Here is a 27,789-nt window from a genome sequence, read left to right as displayed (position 1 = left end):
CTCAGACACGAGATATTTGAACTTCTTTGCTATTTTTACCATGTATAATGCATTAAAAACATATTTCCATTGGGAGAACCATGTTGCCTATTTATTCACAGGCACTTCCACAGCATTCCTCACCACACTAAAGATACATGAGCACTGACAGCGAAGCTGAATAAGCCCATCTCCTTCTTTGGGATAACTTATGGGTTAACAGAAAAGTAACTACAGCAGACATTTTGTGATACCTCTATTTGGGAGAAAATGATTGTTATATCATTGTCTTTACATCCAAGATGTTACAAAAACTGAAGTGAGAAATAGTTCTCAGCACTCTAATTTTTGATTGTCTAGCTGGAAACGGGCTGTTGCAGGCAGACCCACAACAGGGCCAGGTTCCAAGTGGCAAAGGCTCATGAGCTAATGAAAATCAGGACGATTACTGAATGCATAGGGCACTCAGAAGACAGCAGCATTTATAAACCACCATTCAAATCTGAACACCACAAAAGTTTATCCAAGCATAGCAGCAGAATGAAAGTGGTACCTTCCAGGATTTCTTTCTCACTTCAAATAGACATGATGATACTTGGCATGTATTCATGTTTCTAAAGTAAGCTTCTTGATAGTATGCTCTTTGGGATGTGGTCTATAATTTCCTTACTAGGCACCTTTATCTATAGCAAATATTTTGCTTTTATGTGAGGCACAATGTCTACATAGTTCTCCATTTTATACATCTCCAGAACTGGTGATGCCAAGCAAACATCTGAAGTGTTTATACAAAGCAGGACAATAGTTCTTAAATTACTGCTACTCTAACTGTCCAAATACATAAATGTACAAAGGAGTCAGTGCACAATACCATTATGCTGCTAGCAATTTTTTTCCTGAGTGCCAAAAAAACCCACGAAAACCAACATCACAATCCATGTCTTCTAATATTTTTCTCTCTCTACCGTTTTTTCTTGTGAATTACTGACAAGGTGATTATTGGAATATCTCTGTCTTCTTATGCCTGTTTCTACCTGACAGTCCATGCAAGGCACTGACTGTGCAGCCAGGCTGATGGGCAGAACAGTAATCAAGCATCAAGAGATCTGGAGGTCTGCAGTGGGCAGCCATCAAAATGCAAGTTTTTAAGAAACAGTTGTTTTCAGCTCAGTTTATAATATTGCACAACAGAAACTTATCTCCAAAATTACAAAAAACCAAAACATGTGCTACCAAAACTGTTACAGGAAATAGAAGTGGCAGAACCAGTGAAATCAAGTACATATCAGAAGTTTAAACATTAAAATTCACTCACGTCCAAAAGCTGTTTTCTGTATTTTACTAACAATATCTTTTTCCTCCAGAAGACCTTTCTGGAGTTACTGCCATTTCTGATTCAAGTCACATAGAAAGGTACAAGAAATGGTTATATTTAGCCATATTTTTCAATAGTTTGCTGACTGCAGAATTAACAGGTAGCTTTAATCCATATGAAGCAAAGAAAAATTAAATTTTCATTGTGCTATACATTTGCATCTGTTCCAAAAACCTATGGTATCAATTGATTTTATAAATAAAGTGAAGAATTCAACATTGGTCTGCTGGAAAAATTAAGATGACTTTGTTTCCCAACTTACCATAAAGCAAAATGAATTTTGGCAATATGTTCAAAGCATGAAACAACCATAAATGTAACAACCTGACTAAGAGCAAAATATAAAGGAAGGGAGTTCTAGAGAACTGCTTTGGAGCCAGGATTGCAGATCATTATGTAGGCGGGCAATTAATGTTTATTTTAAAGCAGCAGGATAAGTAGGGTCATCACTTTATAAAAGATGCTAACTTAGGTTCCAAGGATATATGTGCTCCCAAATGCATGGGCCTTTACTGACAGTAACAGATAAAACTAGCACCTACTGGACATAATCTGTTCATACAGACCAAGGAAGTAACTATGAAAGCAACTTTTTAAAACCATCTGGAAATCAAGCTTTTGGTATTTAATGTCTCACAGATTTCTGATACAGATATTTAAAAATTTACAAAGGTGTACTGCACAGACACAGTAAATCTAAGTGTTCCAAAGCACACATAGAAAAATAAACCTCTCATTTTGAAACAGTTTCATCAATGCCTTCTGCTTGCCAGTCAGTTCAAGAGATAAACACTTCCTTCACCTTCTCCACAATGTACATAAATAGATGTACCCTAGAAATGTCATCCTAGGACATTCAGTCAGATGAAGGTTTGTGGTCTTAGATCATAGCAAATTTTGCTTCTGCTTTCTTAACTTCCATTTTCCCCACAGGTTCATGGGTGTCTGTGAAAGGTGCATCGGAATATCTCTGTCACAGCATGGTCACTGTTTCCTTATCAGTGGATCATGAGAACAATATTCCAAGGCCATCATGGAAAAAGTCACTCTTCATAGAGTCTTTTTAAATACAGTGTTAATTTTCAGAAAATTTCCAGTCCTGTGAGCTACAGCATGACAAATCTGCTCTATTTTTCCTAGTTGCCCAAGTGCCATAGCCATATTTTCCCACTCCATGTAAAGGTTAATTTCTTAAAGAGATAGTGTTTATTCAAGACACATATTGTTTCCTCCTATCTAGGCTACATAAAAGCACAATGAGCTCTGCTGTTGGAGAGCAATTATTTAACAAACTTTTTATTATATATGAAGGAGAGAGTCAATGTGAGACAAGATGCAACTAGGAACCTCTTCAAAGCATAAAACACAGGGTAAAGAATGAGTGAAAGTAATGATGATATAAGTAGTAAGAAAAAGCAGAGAAGACTGGGTAAGAATACATTCAGGAGTGAAGCTTGTAAGGAAAGACTAGCGTAGAGATTCAAGAAGAGAGGAGCTCACAGTAGTAATAATAGAATTTTAATTATCTTTAAGAGATTATTGAATCCCTTAATTGTTGTTCAGAGGCAGAAATGAAGAGTTACACCACAGATGCATCCATAACAAGTCTGACAACCAGCATCCCTGAAAACAGTTTGCTTGCAGGAGAAAGTACTGATTTCATCATGCCATCCACTTTTTTTTGCCAGACTGCTTATCAACAGGGGCCAAAGGCAACATACCAAACCATAAAAGAAACCTCCTTAGATATTCATTAGGACAAACCAGTCAGATGGAACCAGATGAGACGCCACACATCTGTGATTACATAAAACATATTAAAGCAGTTTTTTCTCTTTGCTATTCAAAAGATATATATTTGTTATTAGAAGCAAAAGTAAATGCTCAAAATGTTGGACACCCATCCAAAGGAGAAAACCAGACAGAAATAAACCTTAATACTAACAGGTAAAAGTTGAATAAAACAAATACAAAATTAATTTAAGGAATAACTTAGCTGTGGTCCTCAAAATGTTGTCAGACAGTACAAAATGTGGTCAAAAAGTAAAAAGAATGCTCAGAAGAAATAAAGAAGAAAGGATAAATGAAATGGAGGTGCTTAAAGAGGTTGCCATACCAGCATCTGGCTTTCTAAGAGGTGTACCAAAAGATTGAACTCATGCAGAAATGTCAGCCAAAAAGGTAATGAACAAATGAACAAAACACAATCAAATCAGCAGCCCCAGATTACATTCACACCCAAGTTCTAGAGAAACAAGTGTGAGAAAGTTAAACTCTTAAATAGCTTGTAACCTCCTGCTTAAAACAGCTTGGTATCAGAGAAATGTGATGTCAATTAAAAAAAGGTCAGGAGGTCTGGGATGTCCATACTTTACAAATTGGTAGAGACTGTTAATAGAAATTATTATAAAAATTCATAAATAGTCCAAAATTAGTGAACTTAAGTAGTTATGATATATTGGGTAGGAGCCAAACTTGTGCTTCTCAAGTCTCTATTTTCTTAAGGTATCAAAACCACATGGACAAGGAAAATTCAAGTGACACACACTGCTCAACTCACCTGCAGGTATTTGGGAAGGTTTTCAAAGGCATAAAACCCCCTGAATTACCACAGAATGAGAAAAGATACACAAGTGGATAAACAGCAGGCCAAGATACAAAGAAGAGGACAGGAATAAATGATGAATACCATTAAGTGAAGTCACCTGAGAAGTGCACAGAAATGTGTGTTCTGACCTGTGTTGTTCATATTCCTACGTGATATGCAAAAATAAGCAAAGGAAGATGGAAAGGTTTGTTAATGTTAACAGTTTAGTCAGGGAAGGAAAAATAAGGCATAATTACAAGGAACTGCAGATAGCTCTTACAGTTCTAGGAGACTGGGAGGTAACATACCAGGTGAGAAGTCAATATTGGCAAACATGAAAGGAGAAATATGTGAGGAAAAAGACATAATTTTACTACCATAAAAAACAGGCTCTGAAAAACAGATAGAAAGGAGGTGTTGGTGCTAAAATGACACTGTAACTAGCCTTCATCTGTATGCAAAGAACAAGATCAGATGTTGTTAGAAGCAGAATAAAGAGTAAATCAGACAGTATCACTACATCACCACATAAATGCACGGTAAATGCATCATGAGTAACAGCCATCTCCTTGACCCAGAAGGAAAATCATAGAAACAATAAAGGGAGAAAGAAGCAGGACAAGGATGATCACAAAAATGGAGAGGTTCTGGAGAAAGAAGGAGAACAGAGCAAGAGAAAAGGTGACGAAAGAGACATGAAGAGGTCCATAAAACAAAGGTTATAGAAGGGATCAGCAGATTAACTATTTGCTGCCTCTCTTCATACAAGAGGTAGAGGGTAACAACTTGAGCTAGGAGGAGGCAGGAATGCAAAAAGCCAGCAGTTTGTTATTAACACCACACATGTGTGATCCCTTGCCACAGAATTTTAAGATGTTATGAGGTTGATTAAAAAAGCAAGCAAAGGAAGAAAAGAAGGAAAGCCAGGTAAGATTACTTAACAGAAATATACCAGTACAGGAAACAGAAATTCTTGAGGATAGTAGAACATACAATGGAAACATGACTGCACACTTTTCCACAGGCAACCACTACTACCTATTGATACAGACATGATAGTGGGCTAAATGAATGCAGAGTTTTACCAAGTTTAAAGGAATAATTACAAGTATTACTCAAAACACAAGAGTATGGAGCTCACTATTTTTATTTAGCTGTTCATTTTGTAACTGATCAAGCAACAGTATTTATCTGGGCTATTAAATCTCAGCTCCTTCCAAACCCACGTATTTCTATCTACCATCTTCTCTCGAGAAAGGGAGGACTTTTTTTGCGTAAGTTCCTAACTGTAATTTCATGCTCTAATATAGAACTAGCAGCTTTCATAAATGTATAATGGAACTCAATAATAAAGCCAAATCAGACAGTGACTGTGTTTCACAGTATTTCTAGAATGCCACTTATCCCAGTTATCCAAGAACCACCTACATTAAATTCTAACCTTTCATTCCTACAAAGCAGTTGTCTTCCAGCAAAGTGCTATTATATTACACTTATACCACGCCAACTTCTCCAGTCTCTTCTGTGCATTTCTCTTGTCAATATACTAGAATACTTTTTTTACAGAAAGATTATTTACTATATATCAAAATGCACATATGTATAGTTCACACAATATAGAGTATCTATATGAAATCACAAAAAAACTAATTGCCTAACAGATTTTATTTCTATGAACTTCCTATAGCACCTATACTTCTCATCTTTAAATAGTTGTTTTTCTTTCATACAGTCAAAGCTTTAATGAGAAGTGACCAGAAACAAGTACCCAGGCCCTTCTGTCTTGGCTGAAATCCACATAATGCATGACAGCACTGAAAATCCCTGGCAGGCACCTGTCAGAAACTAACATACCATAACTTAAGAGTCAGACTTAATTATCCAAAGAGACATTTAAAGAAAACCACATGAAAAATGTGACCCAAAAAGTGTGACTATCATATATATGTACTGTATTCTGTACTGTATGCAGAACTATGTAAAAATAAAGGAACGTACTGGGAAAATTCTAATTAAAAGTTCTATCTACTTCACCAGTCATCTACTTCACTTGTTATATCTTACAATCAAAATAATTTTGTTATTAAGTTTTGCTGGTAAATCAACTGCAGAACACACTACAAGGACAAGTGCAATCAGTAAATATTTTAACAAAGCATAGCCTTCTCCATTTTCATTTCTACTGTTCCCATATAATTCTGATCAGCTGACACTCCTACAAAAAATCAGTTTTGATTTAATGATCTATAAAATCAAATCAACTTCATAAGCTTCACACATCTGGGTCGCCACATCTCTTCTCGTTATGGTTGTCACAGTGTATTGCCCCTTTTCTGTTCTGAAGAGCGGCCCACCAGCGGCAACAAAATGTCAGCTTTACTCGATTTCAGGCAAGGAAGTCACTTCCGTTCAGTTTCTGGTGCAAAACTATCGAAAACCAGAGCTAAACGAGCGACCCAGCTCACAACCTCAGCCTTTAGCTGTACCTATGCTGGTGTTCTTCAGGAAGAATCCTCTGAGCCTTGCAAATGTCTAAATGCAAGCACACACACCTAGAGAATAATGATGTCTCTGGCTTTTATATTTCTGTTCCTTACTCTCATTTTTATGAATTTCATTTTAAGTTTAAGATAACACACAACAGAGACAAAGACAGTCACGCAAAAACCTTTGCAAGGTGGGTATATGTAATGCAAATAAGTCAGTTTTTGGAAAAATGCTCATTAAAGATGAGCAATGTGCTAGAAAAACACATAATACAGGCAAATACAACTTGATACTTTTACTAATAAGCAAAAAAATACTTAAATACAATCAAAGAAAAAAATATTACCTTAGTTACACCTATGTGCTGGTTTTGCATTAATTGATATTTATTAAGAAGGAAGAAACCACCCATAGAAATTATTTTTCTGAAAGAAGCTGCTGAGAACTTCCTCTGTGCCTGGAAAAAAACAATAGCTGGCTAGTTCTGAGAACAGACAACTAATAGAACCATTTAGAAATTAGGTCTGCCTCTGTGAGATCCACATTTTTAAAACCACAAGCCCGGGAACTCTTTCTCTTTGGTTCTGGCCTCGAAAGGTAATGGAGCTCTGGTGGGGCCGGCCCCACTCCCCTGCAGCCTGTGCGGCCTGGGGGAGGCCGGGCCGAACCCCAGCGGCTCCCGGGCAGGGGACAGGAGGCCGGGGGGCCCTGGGCCCAGGCTGGGCCGGGCCATGGCTGCTGACACCTTGCTGACACTGAACCGTCCCGGCCCACGCCAACAGCCCCAGGCCGAGCCCTCCCTCCCAGAGGCTGCCAGGCAGAGGGAGGGGCCCAGCTGGGCCTGAAATCCAACACCGTGACTGCAGCGGCCACTGCCTATGACCATCTGCAGGCCTGGCAAGATTTAATCCTTTCAGTGCACAGATAAGACCTGCAGACCATGATTCTCTCTAAGAGAGAAAAAAAGTGACGACACGTAAAAAGACAACATAAAGACACCAAAGTCAGTGAAAAATGAGTCAAGTCTCAGAAGGAGAATGAAGAGATGCCTAGTATTGAAGCTGAAAGCTCTTTTAGTAGGCCACAGAGATGGACTATGGTACATTAAAATATCCCCTTTAATTCATAAGAAAGTATAAGGGATGGAATGTTCGAACTGTAGATGTGACCAGAAGTATCCATGATGAAGCAAAATAAATACTGAAGAAACTGTAATCCCATGAAAAGTTCGAACAAAGAGAAAGAGAGAGTAATAAAGACCCTTTGCCCACAGGGAGAGAAGAAGACCTCTGCTCCCAGAGATAATAGCAGAGATAAATAAAAAGAAACTCTGTTTTTACAGCTCTCCCTTAAAACAACACCCCATAATTTGACATGGCCCATAAACATAGCTGTAAAAAGGCTGTGAAAATAAAAAGAGTTTCATGATTGCAGATTTTTTCCTGGGCAGCTGCTATTCATAGAAATAAAAGGCCACAAAAAAACTGTTTCTTGTAGAGAAATGGCATAGCAAGAAAAAGCTCCTCACCCTACAAGAACTGATGAAAAACTATTGTGAAGTTAAGAACTAATTTAAAATCCCAAGTTTTGTCTCTATTTTGTCAATTAAGAAAGAAGTCAGGCAGGGTGAGGAAAAAAGTTCTGAAAGTTTTATTCTTATTATTCTTTTAGTCCCGTTAATAAAGTTTTCTTAATACCTTTTAAGTTTTGAGCCTTGTTTTGCCCTTCTCCTAATCCATATCTCACAACAAGAAATAAATAAGTACACTAGTAATTTTCACCAGTGCCAAACCCACCATATTATTTAGTACGTTGGCTGGGAAACTCAAATTAACAAATCTAAAACACTACAACCTATGAAGAAGAGAAGATAAAAAAGGGATGTAACATTTACAAGTAAATTTCATAGTGAGATTAATGGTAACATAGCTGGAACTCAGAAGTTTCATGAAAATTGTGGAAGTTGTTATTTTTAAAGAATTTGGAAGATAGTAATAGATATTCTGACTAAAATGTGAAAGAAATCTGAATAATAATTAAAAATGGATGAACTGAAACTGGTTAATGTAAAAATAACAAAAAAACTCATTAGGGCATGCAAAATTTACTGAATAGGACAGCAAGTCTTTGACATACTACAACTGATATATCTAAACAGCAACACAACTGTCCCTTTTTCTTTTCAAATATCCTTTTATTAGACTGAGAAATGCAATACTTTAATCTGCAAATGTAATCATAGAATCAGAGAACTGTTAAGATTGGAAAAGACCTCTCAGCTTATCAAGTCCATTAACCCATCACTGCCAAGCTCACCACTAAACCATATCCCAAAGTGCCACGTCCACACACCTTTGAAGTCACACACTCTGTTGGGGTGATCACTTCATTTCCTCCCTGGGCAGTGTGGCTTGACAACCCTTTTGGGGAAGAAATTTTTCTTAATATCCAAACTAGACCTCTCCGGGTACAACTTGTGCCCATTTCCTCTTGTCCTATCACTTGCTACATAGGAGAAGAGGCTGATCCCTGCATGGCTACACCTTCCTTCCAGGCAGCTGTAGAGAGTGATAAGGTCACCCTTGAGCCTCCTTTTCTCCAGACTGGACACCCCAGCTCCCTCAGCTATGCCTCATAGCACTTGTGCTCCAGACCCTTCACCAGCTCCACTGCCATTCTCTGGACATGCTCCAGTACCTCAAGGTCTTTCTTGCAGTGGAGGCCTCAATTATAAATGATACACATCATCTAATTTGCTGATACTGAAGGAAAAGGTATCGCTGAGGCTGAAAATGTGATGGCCCAGTTCACCAGCATGACACTTCCTAACCACGGCACTCTTGTACTGTGCACAAGCCAAAGCTGCAGCTGTGGCTTGCACAAGATGCACCTGCATATAATCTGAAGATGCACTTGACGTCATGCCATAGCAATAGACAATATAAAGCTGAGAGCACTTGAGCCCTTTGAAGCTTTCACTCTCCAAAAGCCCTAAGAGATATATAACATTTGCACCACATTCAACAAACACCGATGAATGGTCAGGGGTAACATTGTCATTCAAAAACCTGTTTTGTCAGCCAACTTGGAAAGAAAAGGGAATGTGAACTCTTGGAACAACTTCTTATTTTGATATCAGTTTTCCATGCTCCTGCTATTTTTAATGATGAGTAGGTGGATTTATGTAGGATAAAAGAGTAAATTGAGTTTTAACTTGCTCTCCCCTGAAATATAATCTAAGTCTACAGAGCAGCACTGGGTCAGACAGAAATTGGGCCCCAGTGCATCTAAGAACTGAATTTCATTTGTATAAACAAACAAGCTTTATTTACAGTATTCCTTCATAAAATCCCAGGCTTCAAGTCAGCACATTCTTTAAAGACTCCATTTATGTACACTTGAATGCCTAGTTAAGCAAAAAGACAAGTAAGCTTTCCCATGGAAACTGCACAGAGATGTTTTACTTCACACGTACTTCACAAACAAGGCTGCTAACTTTCCATAATTTACTGTATTTTCTTAGGCTTGACATTGTATTTTAGGACCAAAACTTTTGGAGAAGCTGCTTATGCAGGAGGCCACAGACATATAAATAAATGACCTACAAGAGGCAAAGCTTGAGATACCAACTGAGAAGAAATGGTATCTCAGCAGCTTGTAAGAAAATTTTAATGTTAATGGTTTTCCTGTTTCTAGCTGGAGGAACAGGTTAAAATTTTGTGTTAGCTGAGAAACAAGCAATCTGGAGGCAACTGAAATCACATTATTAAATCAGGACTTGATTCATCCTTCAGAATTAAATAAAGCCAGAGGGCAACCCTTGGGCTAAGACAATAGCAAGCTTCAGTTACCAGATGCTATCTCTCAGTGAGGATTCTAAGTCAGTGGGCTGCAATGTAGCCCAGTGATTTTGAAATCTGCCTAAGAGGACACAGAAAAGAGGCCTGACTTCATGGACTTTATCAGACAGATATAAATTGGTACAGTAACTTCAGCAAGAAGATGGGCAGTTTTTCTCTCTGAGTAAAAATGATCCAGCTAAACTGATACTCTGATATGAGAATTTGCCTTTTAGATTTAGGTGACATGTCTCTCGGTGTGAATGCATACAATCTACTTTTATATGTATGCATTTTAGGGAACTGATTTTGCTCTTGCCTATAGTAACTACTGACTGTCTCAAGGCTATAGCAAAGGGTTAAGTCCTAACTTCAAAAGAGATGCCTACTTCTGCTGAGGGCCACAGAGATAAGCATGGATACCAAGACTTTCAAGTTTAGTCCCTGCACTGAAGAACTGGATGGGCTTACCTGCTTGAAAAAAAATTGACAACCCACACCAAAACAACCTTGGGAGAAGGCTGGGCACACAATCAAAGTCCCTTTGGAATGAACTTATGACAGCTCTGCCCATGAATAAGCAGGCTGTGTTGAGGTGCTGAAAACAGAGGCAGGGCTTGCCAAAATTGAGGATGACGAAATCTGTGACTGATGCCATTTCAAACTTTATGATGCTTCTACAGTTGGTGCAAGAGCAAGCAAAAGCTATCCCTGATGGTGTCTTTAGCCCCAGTGAGGAAGACAGTGTACACTGACCCCTGAAGTCTGAGAAGAAGGATGGAGAACTTGGTCAGATACTAGAATATCAAGTGGGAGATCCTGTGGCCCTAGAGCAACGACCAGGAAGATAAACAGAGATGTTTTGTCTTAAAGAATGCTGAGCACCTGGAACACCATTTTGCTCAGAGGAAAAAAGACTATAGATAAGCAAAACCTAATTGACAGTATTTAGAAACACAAACAAGTTGTCTCTGATTTAACCAGGGGTTCTTTTTTTCTGTTTTTATTTGGGAAGTTTTCATGTGTTATTTGAACTAATATGTCTCATTGGAATGCTTTCCTACATACCAACACATATTCCCATATACTTGGTCCATAACATTTCTATGGTAAAAGTGAAGTAGAATAAGAAGCTATTGGTTATGTTGAAACACACTAACCTATTCTAAGAAGCCCTAGCAAATATTTTAAACATTGTTTACATAAGATGCTGAATTGTGTTAAAAATCTTCCTTAAAATATGCTCACATGTATCATAACATCATACTTTTCTTGATACAGATTTTTTTATGGTATCTCAGGAATCACTAGCTGTTCCTGCAAGCTAAGCGCTTTTAACTGGAGCAGTTTCTCTGTCTCTTTGCAGCTCAATGATTGCTATTTCAGACATCTCAGCACACTGACTTCCCCCACTTCTCATCATCCTTCTCATATTACGTATCCAGTGTAAAACTTAAATGCAGAGGCTCAAACGTAAGAGTGAATAACCTCACCAAACATACATGTGATAGTAAGTGTACACATTTAGTGCTTTTAAAGAGAACTGTTGTAATACTTCTAAATTTCAAGTGCAGGGCAGAGAAGTCCATTTGTATACACCCACTCATAAGCGAATACACTTAGCAGACAGCACATAGGTACTTATAAGCTTTCAGCTACAGAAGAAATGCATTTTGTAGTATGGTCATAAAAAGCCACAGTAATGCTTCCAGTTATTGTTCTTCTTATTTTTCTTTTTTTTTTTTTTTAATAAACAAAATAGTCATAATATCCTGCTAGAGGAAAGAAGAAAGTCCATACACACAAAAAAAATCATAGTTGATCAAGAAATGGTGCTCCTCTAAACATTGGTATGGTGGCAAAACCAAATACTACCGAAAATTTTTTTATTACAATGTATATTAAAATCCCAAATCAAATGTAACTTGATGTTTCTACAGAATTCAAATTAGTATAAAAATCTACAAATGCATCAGTCAATTGCTGTTTGCTTCCATCATTTCCAAATTACAGTCTCTGACCATGCCACTCATTTGATTTACTCAACTTGAACTATTTTTTCAACTCTTCTTTATGCATGTTTGCTGATTGAATTTAATCTTCTGACTGTCATTCAAAATGTTCATCCCAATACGCCTTGTAATTTATGCAGTTTGATGCTTTTACATGCTGAACAACTTATAATCAGCCTGCTTAAATCTCTTGCTGTTTCTAACATTTTTACAGTTTGCAAAACCAAAACACTACAGCAAGCCTGCTGTCTGTATCTCCCTATTCAGGTAAAATCTGTTCTGCTTCATGAGAAGACAAGGACAATAGCTCTGGGGACACTACTGCCTATGGCAGCTTGCCCTTGCAACAGAACCTCTGTGAGGCTGCCCTGTTATCATTATCTAAAGGGGAACACAGACTGAAGTGATCTCTCCTCAGCCCAAAGTAAGGGCTGCAGAAAAAATGCAGAGGAAGTAGAGAGCAATTCTCTGTTTCCATCCAACAAAAAAGCAGTAAAGCAAGAAATACTCAGATCTTCGGCTAACTTTCTCAAGATCTGACATGCCTTCTCAAGATCTGATAGGGCTGCATCCTATGCTGGGATGGTGGTTTGTTCTACCTCCTCTTGTTCTTCCATGTCTTTTCATTACAGCTTAATTCCAGATCTTTCAGGTTTTTCTTCATTGTTTTCTCCATCTGACATGCTTCCCTTCGGGGTCCCCTCAACACCTATATAACCCCAGGGAGTTACCTTGTCTGACAGCTACCATGCAGTTACTACTGCTGGGGGCTATCTCGTCTACTTAGACTGGAAGTTCTCTGGAGCAGAGACTGTCACAACTCCATGCCATACAAAGCCTAGCAGAAAGAGCCTTCTTTTGTTCAGTACTCTGGCACTAATTATTAAACTTATGCAATAAGCATAATTAGTAAGTATCTGTCTACACTAATCTACAGAAATGCCAGGAATATATGAGAACAAGAACAGGTTCAGCTTTTGTAATGCTGAAAATGTACAGCTATATCCATGAAATTTCTACCCACCAAAGACCATGAAACAAATGGAATGCTTAGCAGGAAACACCAATCTGACTTACTTTGCTCTCTTGGCCATTTCATTGCCATCCCATCGGGGGCTGTATGGGTAATTCTTCTGGGCCTGGGAGTACAGCTGGCCACTGTTAGTGAAGTGGTAGACGGACTGAAATGTTAGGGTTGGTTGATCTCGAGGAAAGTACAGGGGTAGGTCAACTGCAATTCAAAAAGAAAAAAAGAACTATAAAAATATACCAGTGTATTTTTACCTTTCTTCTTATTGGGAATGTATCAGACCATTCTATTGGTTTAAAGGTGTCAGAAAAGGAGAAATTAATGGCCAGTTCTAAAACATCCTTCTGCATATCTTGTAAGTAATTATTCCAAGCTATTGCTATATGGGACACTTTGCTTTACCAAAACACTTTTGTAAAGTACATGATTTTGAAAAAGTTTAGCTAGTGTATTGCTATGTTAATCATAAAATCTCCACCAGAATTATTTAGTTATTAAAAATTAGTTATTAAAAAATAATAACTTTTATAGTGAAATTTTTGCTTTCAAAAATTCACAAAATACATTCTGTTATGCTTTCCATTAAAAAAACCCAATTTATCTTTATCTGCTTTAACCAATATATTTTAGTGTCCTCATGGACATCAAAAGCATTATCATCCTCATTTTACAGCTGCCTGTGTCCTAAAGTGGTCAAATGATTTGATATAGAATACAGAAAGATTCAGTCATATGAGCTGGAAAAAAATTCAACTTGCTGTCATCTGCTAGACAAGAAAACACCCACAAAACTAAAACATACTGCAAAGTCATTAATACCCAAAATATCGCACTAAAAATATAAATCAGAACCTCTTAGTTCCCTTTGCTTATCACTGTCTCATGATCAGCTGGGTCTGGTGAACAACAGAATAGTCTATACAGTTAGAAACTTTGTATGTTTTCATGGTCAGAACCAGGTTTTAATTTTTTCATTGTTAGAATTTTAGCTTGTATTTTCTTGGTCTACTTCTTATTTCAGGAGGCTTCAGAAATCTGTAGTTAAACTGAGTTATGACAACAGACTTGAATTACTAATATGAAATGTCTAATCTAACACCCAAATTAACAAAAGAATATTAATTTCTTTTAAAGATGTAGGCTTCATTTATAAAACATTTAAAACTGTACTTTTTGCTATTCTCCAAATCACATTTTTTGAATTCTGTACCGTGCAAGAACACTGCAATGAAATTGTATTTGGAATACTTCCAGAGATTCCAGAACTTCCTATGAAATCTCTGCTAACAGTCTGAGGAATCAATGTAAGACAGGTTTTATTTTCCAGATTCCATGCTACCATCCTGCTAGTTCCTTCATTTTTCAATTTATCTAATTACATCTAAATACTCAGATGTACATTAGCTACACCGTATCTCTCTTTTCTCTAAACTACCCTCCAAGGTAGTTTTTACTAGAAGTAAAAGCATTTGTAGCCATGAAGCAAACTAAATCAAATGTGCTATTTCAGCCAGTCCCAAAATAAAACAAAGCCTCCCATGGAGGACAGTGCTTGCTCAGTTTGTGACCCAGTGTCTGAGCCACACGTGACAACTCCCAGAGTCCGGGTGACTCAGCCCACAAAGCAGCTTGCAGCAGATATTTAAGTGGTAATGACATGGGCGGAGTTCTGCTAATTTGAGTTTCTGCTTTAACAAAGGTTAGATTCAAAGATTGCTCTGTTGAATTCCTCTTTATAATGTGATTACTGAATAACAACCCTGAAAAACATTGGTGTAACTTGGCCATTTATCAGCAAGCAAGCTGTCTCCTCCCCTCACAAATGGTGTGTGTGCCTCAGTCTCTGAAGGACTCCACCATGGAAAAGGGTAAAGAAACAAGAAGACTGATTTTCTGTTTTAATCTCATAAATATACTACAGCTCTGAGTGCTTAAACTGTTTCGCTAGTGTATCTTTTTAATTCTTAAGTACCAACTCCTTAAGAGAAACCAAGTCTGTATACTTTTGCATTTTATCACCATGGAAGGGGAATAACAAACTTTAGCAAAGCATTCTAATAATAGTTTAGTCCTTGTACTCGACTTTTTAGTTGGGAATTTCTAACTTCCATTAACTTCCCCTTCAAAACTGCAATCTACATAACACACACAAGAAGCAACAGTTTTTTTCCCTGTTACTTAAAACTAAAGGTGGGCTCTTAGGACAAGGTACCTAGCACTAGAAATGTTGTTTAAAATGGATAATCCAAGGCAGTGCTCTCACTAGAGTGACACCTGCACTTGTTATGAGAAGGTACCACCAAAATACACTCTATTAAACAAAAACTGTATAGGAATTTTCAGGAATTACTTACATTAAAAACTGATCACATAAATCAGATAATCAAACTAGATTCAAAATTGTGTATCCCACATCTGGACAACAGCAATATTACCCTGAACTGCAAGTAGAGTTTTGAAAAATTTAAACTGCCTTTGATTTATAATAATACCCTTCACCCAAAATTGCCAAAATTCCAGTTTTCTAAACCAAGTGTTTCCTTAATATAAGGTGTGGATGACTCCAGACCAAGTGAAAAAACTTGTCCCTAATTCTGGAACACAACCACACCTAAAAGGCCAGTAAACAGGAAATAGCCTTGAGTTTAAAGTGTTCTACATATCTCAAGGTAGACAGCTATTATTTCAGCAATAGGAAAGGACGGCAAAAACTTGCTTCCGTCCCAGTGGATGCCCATGCATTGGCACTGTTAGTGCACAGAATGAAAAAAATAAGCAAATACCACTGGTAATTAATGCTGGCAAGGTGTGTTGGACATGAAAGGTCAAATTCTGCTCATAATCAAACACGGTTTGCTAAAAAAAATTTTTCTTTTTTCCTGGTCATGTGCAGGCAGTCTGACTCTCAATATGTACATTAATACAAAATCAGATCTGCCTTCATGCAATATCTAAGGTGACAAAGGTGTTACTGTAATTACATGCAAGACAACATTCACACTTTGCCATGAAAAAATGCATCATAGTTAAGAACAACAAATCAGTTTTGTAAACTAACAACTGAACTAGGCAAACTGTAAAAGCTTGTGTTGGTTTGTCATGATAGTTTCCTAAGAACTACAAAAATGTATTCATGTTGAATACAAGTACTATTTCCAAATAACAGCTGACTCACAAAGTACACTGGTAATATGTCTGCAGAAAATAAGCAGATGACTCATGTCTGTAAATTCCTGAAAGTTCCAATAGACCCCTTGCTTAGTCATCTTTTCTTGGATGCTGGGTTCATGAGCTCTGTAAACTATAATGAGAGATCTAGCTCTTAGTAGGACTCTCTCTCCCTTTTTCACTCTCTTCTAAACAGTGCAAATTATCTCCCTAAAAATAACTTCATCTGCGTAAGTGAGTCACTTCAACTAGCAAGCTTATACAAGTCATGCAGTTAAGCAGTAATATTTGGTTATGAAGGTAAAAATGCTGCTGTCAAACTCAAGATTTAAAATGAAAATTATGTCAGAGGAAGTCCCATTTACCCCTTCTCTCACAGAAATAGAAACATTTCCTTTGGAAAATTTAAACAATTAGCTCATTCAGGAAAGTAAAGCTTTCTAATTTAGTTCTATGCTCGAAGTAATTTAAATCTGATGATTTCTTACTCTGGCTCTCCTAAGCATCACACTGTTAATGTAAGAGGAACTCAAAGAAGCAGACTGGAGAAAGAATCCAGTAAAACACTGCTTTCTCCTACATTACAATTTACAGATCATTTTTTAGACAGCTATAGTGTGGGGAAAATCATGTCTTTGTGCAAGCTCTACATGAGCAGAACTTGGAGGGCTGTTTATGGGTAATTAAGCATTGAGTAAATTCTTCACTGATTGAACCCTAATTTTCCCACACAGTTCATAAGAAAGCAAAAGAGAAAAAGAAAAGGAAAAGCAAGTGCTTGTTGAGAATGAGTCATGTTGTAAAGAAACTTAATTACAGTTTATAAATAGTTGAAGTTGCTCTCTTTTTGAAACATAAGAAACTATCTAGAAGTAACACACAAATTTGCTTTTCTTGACTTAGTATTTAATGTGTACACACATGCAAAACATAATTATCTTAAAGCCAAAATCTGTGTTTATTAATAACTAGCAAACTGTGCAGTGCATCTGTGAGGTTGATTTGTTCATCTTCTTAAAAAACAGCAATCTGAGGCCTGGAACAGGTTACCTGGTTTGTTAAGCTTATGTCAACAACAGAATTGATTTTGACTATCCTATTAACTTCAAAATAGTACCTTTAGCATCTAATTTTGCAACTCATTCAACAAGATATGAAATGTGGAAGGAATGTCTCAGAAAAAGCAATGTACCAATGCTGCTACAGGTTTTCTGAAGGAAAAAAGGCTTAGAAGAAAAGGGCAAGTATACCACAGTGCCCTCCTTTCCACTTTTAAGCACTGGAGAAAAGAGATGGGAAAAGAAAACCATCCTTGAAATGCATGGTGACCATTAATATATTTCAAAGCACATAGATGGTAAGATGTAAAAAATTTTCCATATACTGTTACCCGGTTCTAGGGTAAAGGTTTATCCTTTGTATGGCATTGGATGAATCTAGATGTTTGTTTTCACAAAAGCCAACATTTACTCACTGAATTAATAACTTTAATACTTGGATCCTACCATACTGGTTATCTTACTAATCTTTGGGATGCTTGATTCCACAGCAGTTTATTGCACCTGAAATTTGTTTTGCACACATGAACACTGGGTGATCTGGATATTTTACTGTTGAGATTTTTACTCTGACAAGATTTCATGACTTGCAGAACCTTCATTCAATCTGTACTTGCTTTATGGAACAACCTTCAAACAGAAGATAACACAGTAGAGTTTCCAGTTCTAAATGGTCCTAGGCTGCACAGAATGATGAGTAGACACACTGTTCTGGCTTCTTTGACAGACCCTCTCCCTCTACATGTATTTACTGTACAACACTGAAGTCTTGCTTCAATTAAATGTGTTCATTTCTACATGAGCTTTTCAATGTGATGATTCAAATCATCATAAGAATGTTAGCAACATAAAATATTCAAAAATATTTTGTGTTTCACAGCACACTCATGAGAGGTTCTTTAGGGATTCCAGATCAAGAATGAAGGAACAAGCAAAGAACAGTCAACCTGCCTAGTGATGCTAAGTACCAGCCTGTGGGATTCAATTCTTCTGAGACTTACTAGTAGATAATACTTTATATAGCCAAACACAAGTCATTCCAGTGCTGGCTACCATAGCATATGCTTCAGAATCAATGATTACTAGACATATCAGAGGTTTTGTTTAAATTATTTCACCAGAAAACCAAGAAGGATATGCCAAACTAAAATTTCCAGAGAACACTGAAGAATCTTAGCCTGATACTAGCTGTTCTCTTCCCAAAATTCCCTGACTCACTCCTCACTTATCATCCAGCTTTGGTGAGAGACTGCCTCTGCACTCAAGTACTTCTGATGAAGTAAGTAATGGAAACAGGAAACACATATTCCAGGCTCCAGAACTGCATTTCTGTCTCTTATTAGTACATATTCATCATCTTTCTGCCTGTTCTTTTTTTGGTTCACTGAATTTCACATTCTCTCTGCCTTACTTGCAATTGAGCTCACACTGCCGGGAAAAACAGTTGATTTCAATGCACAGCCTCAAACTGAAAAGTTCTTTGAACTCAGAGCTCTGCAGCTTTCCTGCGATGATGTGGATGAGACCCATGTGAATTTACAGTGCAACTTGATGGCAGTACATATACCATATTATATAGTATCACTTACACATCTTGCCCAATTTTAAAAGAAAATTTCTACTAGATTTTTTGACATGAGTTTCCTATAAGAATGCTGATTCAGACAGCCTGAACAATGGGTGAAAAATCTTTACCTAACTTCAAGGAAAAAGAGCTTTGCTCAGTTTTTACATAAAAATTCAAGTGCAGAAGGCCTTTCAGGAATCATATTGATCCTGATTCCTATGGAAAACCTGAATAGATTTAGCCACAAGCATTTTGGGGGCTGAAGTGTCTAGCACAAAGCTCCTCAGGACAGGATTTCAGGCTACTTTTCCTACTAAATCTTTCCTGGACTCGTGTGTGCTGAAGACCTTTGGCCTACATTCTACTGGCAAAAAATGAAAGGGGCAACTTGGCTTAAAACACACAAAGAATTACTGAATGCCACAGCTATCCTGCTTTGGTGTGTGATGATTAATTCTTGCAGGAATGAGAAAACAAGGATGACAAATAACATATCAATGGCATTAGTGTGGGACTTTAGGTCAACAGATCTCAGTCACAGGAATTTGAATTTATTAAATATTATTAGGACTAACATCCCTTCTGGAAAAACAGGTTCTTTGCAGGAAGATGCCATTTTGAAATAAACATTTCAAAATTTCAAAAAAGGAAAAGCTGTTTGTGGACTTTTAGCTGAGACACTCATGGCATTCTGGGTATGCTGGTAATCACAGCTGGTTTTGAAATAACAGGTCTGCCCTTGCTATGGGAAATATTCACCCCACTGGCAAAGTCAACACTTGTATAGTAAGTGAGTAAGATTATTTATGTACAAAATACTTTCTAATAAATATAATATATATTTCTAATATATAGAAATACAAGTAAATAAAAAAGAAAAAAAGCAACTGTTTTATTTTAAAGAATATACAATACTAAACAATAGAAGACAAACCACTGTAGGCAAAATGGAAACAATGAATTGTGATGGATTAAACTTTTCTGACACATACAGAGTAGATTTGTTTATTTAGCTTTCTTTGTTTTGGTTTGTTAATTGGTTTTGTCTGTTTGGGTTTCTTTAAATATAATGTAACCCATTTTTATTTGAGGAGGACTGCACAACATTTCTGTATCCACCTTGTAGTTCTCCTTCCACTGATAGTAGGAGCTATAATACAATCTAGGCATCAGTGGCAACTAGATTTATGATTACAATTGTTTTGATTTTCTTTCAACATAGACATGTTATATGGTTGTAAAAATATCCCATGTCTTCATTATAACCTGTAACTTTATTTTTAAGTATTCCATTCTTCATACAAACCAGCATTTTTTAAAAATGTGATAAAAATATTCTGAATGACTGAAGTTACAGTCACCTGCTGCAGACAGAGTATCTAACTGTTGTCTTAGTTTTACAGAGGAACTAAGTAACAGATCAAGTCAAGATAATTCTTCAAGCAGCTTCCAGCTATGTGGTCCAAGACCATGCTAAAGAACTATAACTTAATCAGAAAACAGCTTTATAACATCTTCTCTCTTTTGAGTGCCATTTCCCACCCTCCCTATGTCATACTCTTACTGGACTTCTACAGCAAGACTGGACTATCTCCTAAAAATATCCTGTGGAATATCTCACAATCCTATATTGACCCTAAAGAAATGGCATAATGGCCTTACAGGTCTTTTCCTTCTCTAATTTCTTTAATCATATTTATCTTAGTTAAGAAAAAGGCTTCTTATTACCGGCTTCAGCTACTTGTATTTTATTTTATTTTCACTTCAAATTCTCAAAGATCTTCCTTCCCTCCTCCTTCTGTTTTCACTTCCTTTTATTGTTTCTGCTGTTACAGTTTCTATAGTAACTTCTACAAGTACTGATGAGATTGAAGTGACTAAAAGCTGTCTCTTTTCCATCTGAATCTGTTTGAAGCTTAAATACTGTTGCAGTTGTTATGCGTGTAAAAAGCAAGCCATGCCCTTTCTGAAAGGCACTGAAAAAAATACTCCTCTGCTTTCTGAGCAGAGATACACTGCTAATTACTGAGAACTTTTATGTTACTTTCCAACTGAACAGGAAGACTTCTAAACCATGTTTTTATCTGAAAAGCAGATATGCAGAAACTTTGTCTTCTCTCACCAACATTTCATTAAGATTATAAGGCTAGACCACCAGCCATTTTTGGTGCTTTTTTGTGAATCACCATTTGAGGATGATGTAAGACAAACATCAGGAACACAACCCTAAGCTTCAGGGAGCAAACTTCAGGCTATTCAGCGATTGTGCTCCTCCCATGGAAGACTCCTATGAGATAATGGTCTTGGTGAGAAGATAGGTTCATGATGACTTCCTCCAAGCTCAACAACAGTCTATCTAAGTGAGCAGGAAGGCAAACAGTAGCAGCAGGAGACCCACATCAATAAGCAAGGAACTCCTGAAAAAACTCAAATGTAAAAAGGAATCACAGGAGATGTGGACACTCCCTGAGCATGCAGAGACAGGACTGGGAATGTCAAAGCTGACCTAGAATTGAATCTGCCAAGGTGAGTTAAGGACAACAAGATGAGCTCCTACAGGAACAGCAAAAGGATGACTAGGGAAAAGATGGGACTGCTGCTGAATGGGGCAGGGAGACTGCTGACAAAGGAGACAGAAAAGCAGCTTAAGCACTCTCTCCTTCCCCCATTTTGACATTTATGCATCTTTGTGACTAGTTTAATCTCTAAACCAAGGTGTATTCCTTATTATTCCAAAATGAATTATATTTATCTATTTCATAAAAAGTATTCAGCACTTGCCTTTGTGTGCTATTGTTGTATCACATATGGATTCTTAGAAAAATTTTATTTTGGTGACGAAGTAATTGTCATTGCATAGAAGGAGGAAAGAGACAGAAAAATGATTCAGAAAATGATTCTTATCATGATGCAGCTTCTTATTTCTAACTTCATATCTCTAATAATCCTATGGTGTTGTGTATCATCCTGTTTCTTTTCTAAAAGCATTGCCTGGTATTGAACTAATACTATGAATAATACTAATACTATCCATGAAATGCCTGCTCGTCATCTCTTTTCTGGACTGAAAACAAGATAATTGCTTTCTATTTGAAAGGATGGAAATGAGAAATTCTGAACTTGCTGTATTTCACACCTTTAAAGCAGTTCTCATCTTAAAGGAAAACTATCTGTGAGTTACCAAACCATGTAGACACAAACCAGACATGGAATAAGAAGAATAAGCACCACACCCTGTACTCAAGCCCTGCCCCCTGTCAATTACTTTTTGTGACCTAATTATTTCTTTTCAAAAATTGAGTGGATACCAAGTTTTATAAGCTGTCTGCTGTCCCCATTTTCCTGCAGTTAAAAATAGGAAATTAAAACAAGCTTATACTGAGTGACATGAAAACAAAATGAATCTAGAGAAACAGAAAAAGAGGAAAAGAAAACCACTTTTCAGATTCACCTGCATCCATTATAAATACCTATATTAAAAAAATCTCATTTGGCTCAGATACAAGTAAATAGCCAAGGTGGAATCAAAGGAACAAAATGTTTAAAATACTATTAATGTCAAAAATAAAATTACCAGCTTTCAATAAAAATTTCAAACTAAATCAAACTTGGCAGTATCCCCTAGAAATACAGGAGAAAAATACACCATGGATGAAAATGATCAGCAAAAGACTCATTAATTTTCCATTTGCCACAATTCAGTCCTGTGATTAGCCCCTGTCTAAGCCCATGCCTAGTTTAGTGCAGAACCGTGTGCCTATGACTCAGGCTACTTTTCCATCACGCTGCCTGATCCACAGCACTGCAGTATATCTGCAGTTTTCACTGACTTCAGTAAGCAAGACACACTTCACTACGCTAGAGACGTCCCAGAGAATGCTTTGCTTTGAGTGATTGAAACAATGTACAAAGTTTGAAGAAACCCCTTCAGTTCAGGGTATATTTTGCTATAGGCAGAACATGCTTTCAGAAACTCTCAAAGACCAGATTCAAAGAAATACATGGAACAAACAAGAAGTACTGAGTCAGAGGAGAAGACTACCAAAGAAAGACACTTCTATGCTTATTCCCAAGCATAAGATCCAAATTTTATTTTTTCTAGCCACTTTTACATCACTGGGGTTTTGTTAATCTACAGTTTCTCATTTAAGAATGAAATAACAGCCTTATAAAATATTTACAGATTGTTTGGATCAGCATTGAACTTCTCATTCTAGACTTCTGAAACATTTATTTTGTTGTGCTTGGCATTTCTACTGAACTATCCTGCTTTCCTGACAGGACCAGATATCACCTTGTTATTCACACAGCCATGTTCTCTTTTTACCTTCTTTAGTTTTCAGAGTCATAAATTCCAATTTTCATTTAAGGAACAATGAGAAGAATAAAATAACAGCACTATATAAGAAAGTTAAAACACCTCATGAGATAAAAGCTCACTGAAACAATCTAATGTAAATATTCCACTCAATACTTGTCCTTTATTTTTTACAACATGGGTCAGGCAGACAAGGGTTTTTTTTCCCATAACTTTTCTTGAAAAGACTCACAAATGTGTGCGGACAGCAATATCCAAACAAGAATGCATCAGAAGCTGGTCTTGGTAACGTCCACCAAAAAACCCTGAATCCAGAAGCACGTGTCCACCCAAAGCCTGACACTCACAGGTAATGCTTTAGGTCCCTTGTTTGCTTGTCACTTCTTTTTCAAAACTTTCTTCTTGCTGGGATGTTTATTCTGGATGGATGCTGTTTCTGATCTATCCTCTACTAGAGACAATCACCTAACTGCACAAACAAGTTAAAGGGTGGACAAAAAGCTACTTAAGCTGGCATTCCCAACACAAGAATGATCATCAATTAAACTCGAGCTTTTACATGACCAGCAGTTTGGAACTCCTGGGTCAGTGGCATTATCCACACAGAAACTGAAATCTGTTACAGTCAGCCAAGTCACTTGCAGCAAATCTTCCCAACCAACTTCACCGTGACTGAGATCCCAAACAAACTGGAAATATAAGTGCTAGCAGCCTTCAATATTCTCCACCCCCTAAAATACTGTTCAGTGAAACAAATTCTTTTTAGTTTAATATTTGTCCTTTTCAAGAAATCTTAAACAACCACTAACACAAGCAGTGTTTCATTTGCTACTGCAAGCTGGTCCAACTTCTGTCCATCTCCTTAGTGCTGATAAACTAAATATCTTGCAAGATAAAAATTAATCTCTGAAAAGCCCAAATACAGGTTGCTTCAGAGTTTTACTCTTGTGTTTATAAAAATAACACTACTTAATTCTTAATTATGCACAGATAATGTAATTTATGTTTTTATCTAATATTGGTTGGTTATTGCATCAATGGCCAGAATTGATCTTAAAGGTCTTTTCCAACCTAAATGATCATTTATAAGTAATATAAATAAATAAAATAATAATATAATATAACATAATATAATAACATCATATAATTATACTAAATTACATTATTAGTGTAATATATTAATGATATATTAAAATATTAAACAATAAATATAATATATAATAATTCTATATGTTGATATTCAATAATTATATAATTATATAATATATCTTCTATAATAATATAATAGTAATATAAATGAATAAAAATAATTTATTTCTATATGGTATAAATACATAAATTGTATACAGGAACAAGAATACAAGGAAATATCTGTCTCCAAAAACTAATCATATCATGGGTTATAAACAAGAAGAGAAAGTCTATTGAAAAGTGAGCAGTCTATTGAGGTTTACTTACAAAGCTTCATACCGAGACTTACTTATAAATAGTATCAGTAAGCCTGATTAATGATTTCCTTTCCCATGTGGACGCATTAACTTCTCTAAATGTTTATTTCTTCTGTCTTATATTTGAAAGCACTTAATTAATTCTTAAAACTAAACCACTAAAGAAGTCCTTTGACTAGTCTTTGATCTAATATAATAACTCCAGCAGCTTCATTAGTCTAATGATCAAGTCTGCAACTAGGTAGCTCCTTGGTGTTTTAAGGTAGAGTGTGTAGACTCAGCTCTTCGATCTGTAACTACAGCACAGTCTTTTTCTTTAGCATATGAATTTGTTCTACATTTATTTCGCTTCAGCAATTCAGAACTATTTTTCTGTTTCTCTCCTCTTTAACCCACTTTACTCAATAAAACTATTTTGAATAATTTCAACTTGCTTCTAATGTTTTTTGCTTCCTAGTGTCCAAACGATTTTGTAACTCTCAATGCAAACAGTTATAAAACGATGCCAAAGTTATTTTGGAAACCTATGAATCCATCTTCTAAAGGCAATATGACTCATGTTAGGGTCTTTAACTCTCACCTAAATCTTAATCTCAAACCTAAAATTTTGACCAAAATTTACTATGGTTCCTTTAATTTGATTTGCCACAGTGTTTGCTGACCTATTTACTCTCCTCTGAATACTTTATCTACATGCTATATTAAATATATAAAGTAGAATGGTTTTCCACTTATTGCTATCTCTCCCAGACATTTTACATAGTTATGTCAGTGGTTAGGAGATGAAAGCCCGCATTACTTCACTCAGGAAATGAAGCGCAGGTTTTGGTCCTTTCATTGCAATATCCTTCAGCGCATGGACCAGAAATACTTTTGCATTGAATTGTTCAACAAGTGAGTGATGCAATGGCTTACACAGGTAAGCCAGTGTATGACTTCTAAGGCCGCAGGGTTAATACACAGTGATAAACTATTCATTTATAATTGTAGCTTTCATGACAGTTTAATTGAATACCACGAATATTACACAGTTAGAATCTGCTCTGTTATTTAGCAGAAATTTGAATTTTGAGTCACCTGAAATCTAAGTAATTCAACATGTATTAAGGTATATTATCTCACAGAACAAATAAAATCCACAGGAATTTTTACATTGATTAAATTAAGCCAAATATGTTGGGGAGTAAGAAAGGTAGGACGTGTTCAGGAAGGCTGTACATAAAGAAGTGCTGTCTCACAGAAGACAATTGTCCAGTTTACAGTCCAGTGTACAGTCCTCCACTGTAGTTGAAATGTAAGACTTCATGAGGATATTTTTCCCAAAGATACCACTTTAATTCTATTTTTGCCCCCAACATAAATGATAATAACATGATGGAAGTGTTTTAATTTCAGGTTCGAATTTTCTAGACCTCTTAAAATCATTAATGTGTGGTAAGGTAATCTTAGGACAGAAAGAAAGGGGTTAGTGAGACCATTTTTTATGATCTCCAATACAATACAGTGTGAAGGACTTCTCCAAACAACAGCAATCCCAACTTTCCGCATTAAGAACTCTGGGACAAATTTCTATGATGTCATTAAGACAGCATTAATTTTCCACATGAAAAGATAGCCCACAACAAAAAATTATGTAATATGAAAGACTCCAGTGCTAGAATGCTATTGAATACCAATGCTGCAGCTGCCCATATTGTAATGTAATAACTTTAAACATAAATAAGAAGTGTAACGATCAAATCTAAAGAGTTACATGACTGAATTTCCCCAGATCAAAATATCTTTGATCCTTGTGAATTTCACCTTGCCACAAGAAAAAAGAGAAATTGAAACTCAAGGGAATATGTAAAAGGCAGCATCAAAGCCACATTTACTAATTTCCACATGGAGTAATTCCTATATATTTAAATTAAGAATGTCTTTTTCATAGTAATACAATCTTTATTTTAAAATTTTAAATGACAGAAAACCTAGCTATGTTGTTAGGACTGTTTTGCCTACAGTTTCATTCTAGGAATAAGTTTTGGATCCTAATGACAATATGTTGTTAATTCTTATGTGATATATTTTCTCTACATAAAGTGTCTTTACAGTTGTTATCAATGCATTAATTCCTGACAGTTACAGGTGATTTTAGGTACTCCTGGGTTGAGTATAATAACAGTTCTCATCACTTATACTTTTGAAAAGCCAAGTTAAAACAGTGAATTTAATCTTGAGTCAAATTAACAGAAACACCCTTCTGGCGTTCTGTAAAGCCAACATTGCACTCCTGGTATGCATCCTCTCCTCTTCTCTAGATACAACTGAGATTTTGTGTTTTCTAAATCACATTAAAAATAGATTAAGCACTGGATAAAAATAGCTAAAACTTTTAAATTGTTTCCTGTAATTGTACATTTTCCCTTTTGAACTTGTATCTTCAGAAGATAGACATTTATGCCTGAGGCAAAGTGTTACTCACTGTGAACAAGGAAGCAAAAATCTTTCCACATCAGCAACAGAGTAAGCTTTGTGAATCCTTCTGCATCATATTCCACTACACCACTATCAACAAAAAAAAACCCAACAAAAAAATTAATACAATTTTTACCTTCAAATGCTGGATGATGAATATGCAAATTTTGTAATACAGGGATTGTTATTTTTGTTTGTTTGTTCAGAAACTTCCAGGATTTGCTTTTATTAACAGTTACAATTTTCTAGATAATTGTAAATTAGATTACACTTTTAATCTTAGTAATTGTTTAAATTATGTTGTAGTATTGCAAGTTTTTACCCAAAGAAAGGCCATTTTCTGTTTAAAATACACTTCTGAATGAAAGGAGACCTGCTACCACATCTGTACTCCTAAATTGATAAAAACTGTAGATACACAAATTCCCTGTACCTTACTCAAATTAAGATTATTTTTCATTGCT

At 36.3% G+C, this 27,789-nt stretch overlaps 1 protein-coding gene across 3 annotated transcripts in view; it reads right to left on the bottom strand.

Annotated features, from left to right (window-relative positions):
• The window catches only part of BABAM2 (BRISC and BRCA1 A complex member 2), a 167,150-nt gene that overhangs the window by 9,689 nt on the left and 129,672 nt on the right, over positions 1–27,789 (bottom strand). For 2 of the 3 annotated variants that reach the window (XM_014261371.2, XM_005532806.3), the window contains 2 exons: positions 27,333–27,415; positions 13,357–13,510 (listed from right to left, as the gene is read on the bottom strand). In XM_014261371.2, the coding sequence (XP_014116846.1) occupies positions 13,357–13,510; positions 27,333–27,415 (237 nt within the window). The remainder of the gene's footprint in view (positions 1–13,356; positions 13,511–27,332; positions 27,416–27,789) is intronic. The other variant, XM_088052735.1, reaches the window with a different exon arrangement.

The sequence above is a fragment of the Pseudopodoces humilis genome, chromosome 3 (genome assembly GCF_049639895.1).
Source record: "Pseudopodoces humilis isolate 2021_Gansu_Grassland_sample_001 chromosome 3, ASM4963989v1, whole genome shotgun sequence".
NCBI lineage: Eukaryota > Metazoa > Chordata > Aves > Passeriformes > Paridae > Pseudopodoces > Pseudopodoces humilis.
The sequence above is the reverse complement of the archived record's forward strand: the minus strand, read 5'-3'. Positions and strand labels throughout refer to the sequence as shown.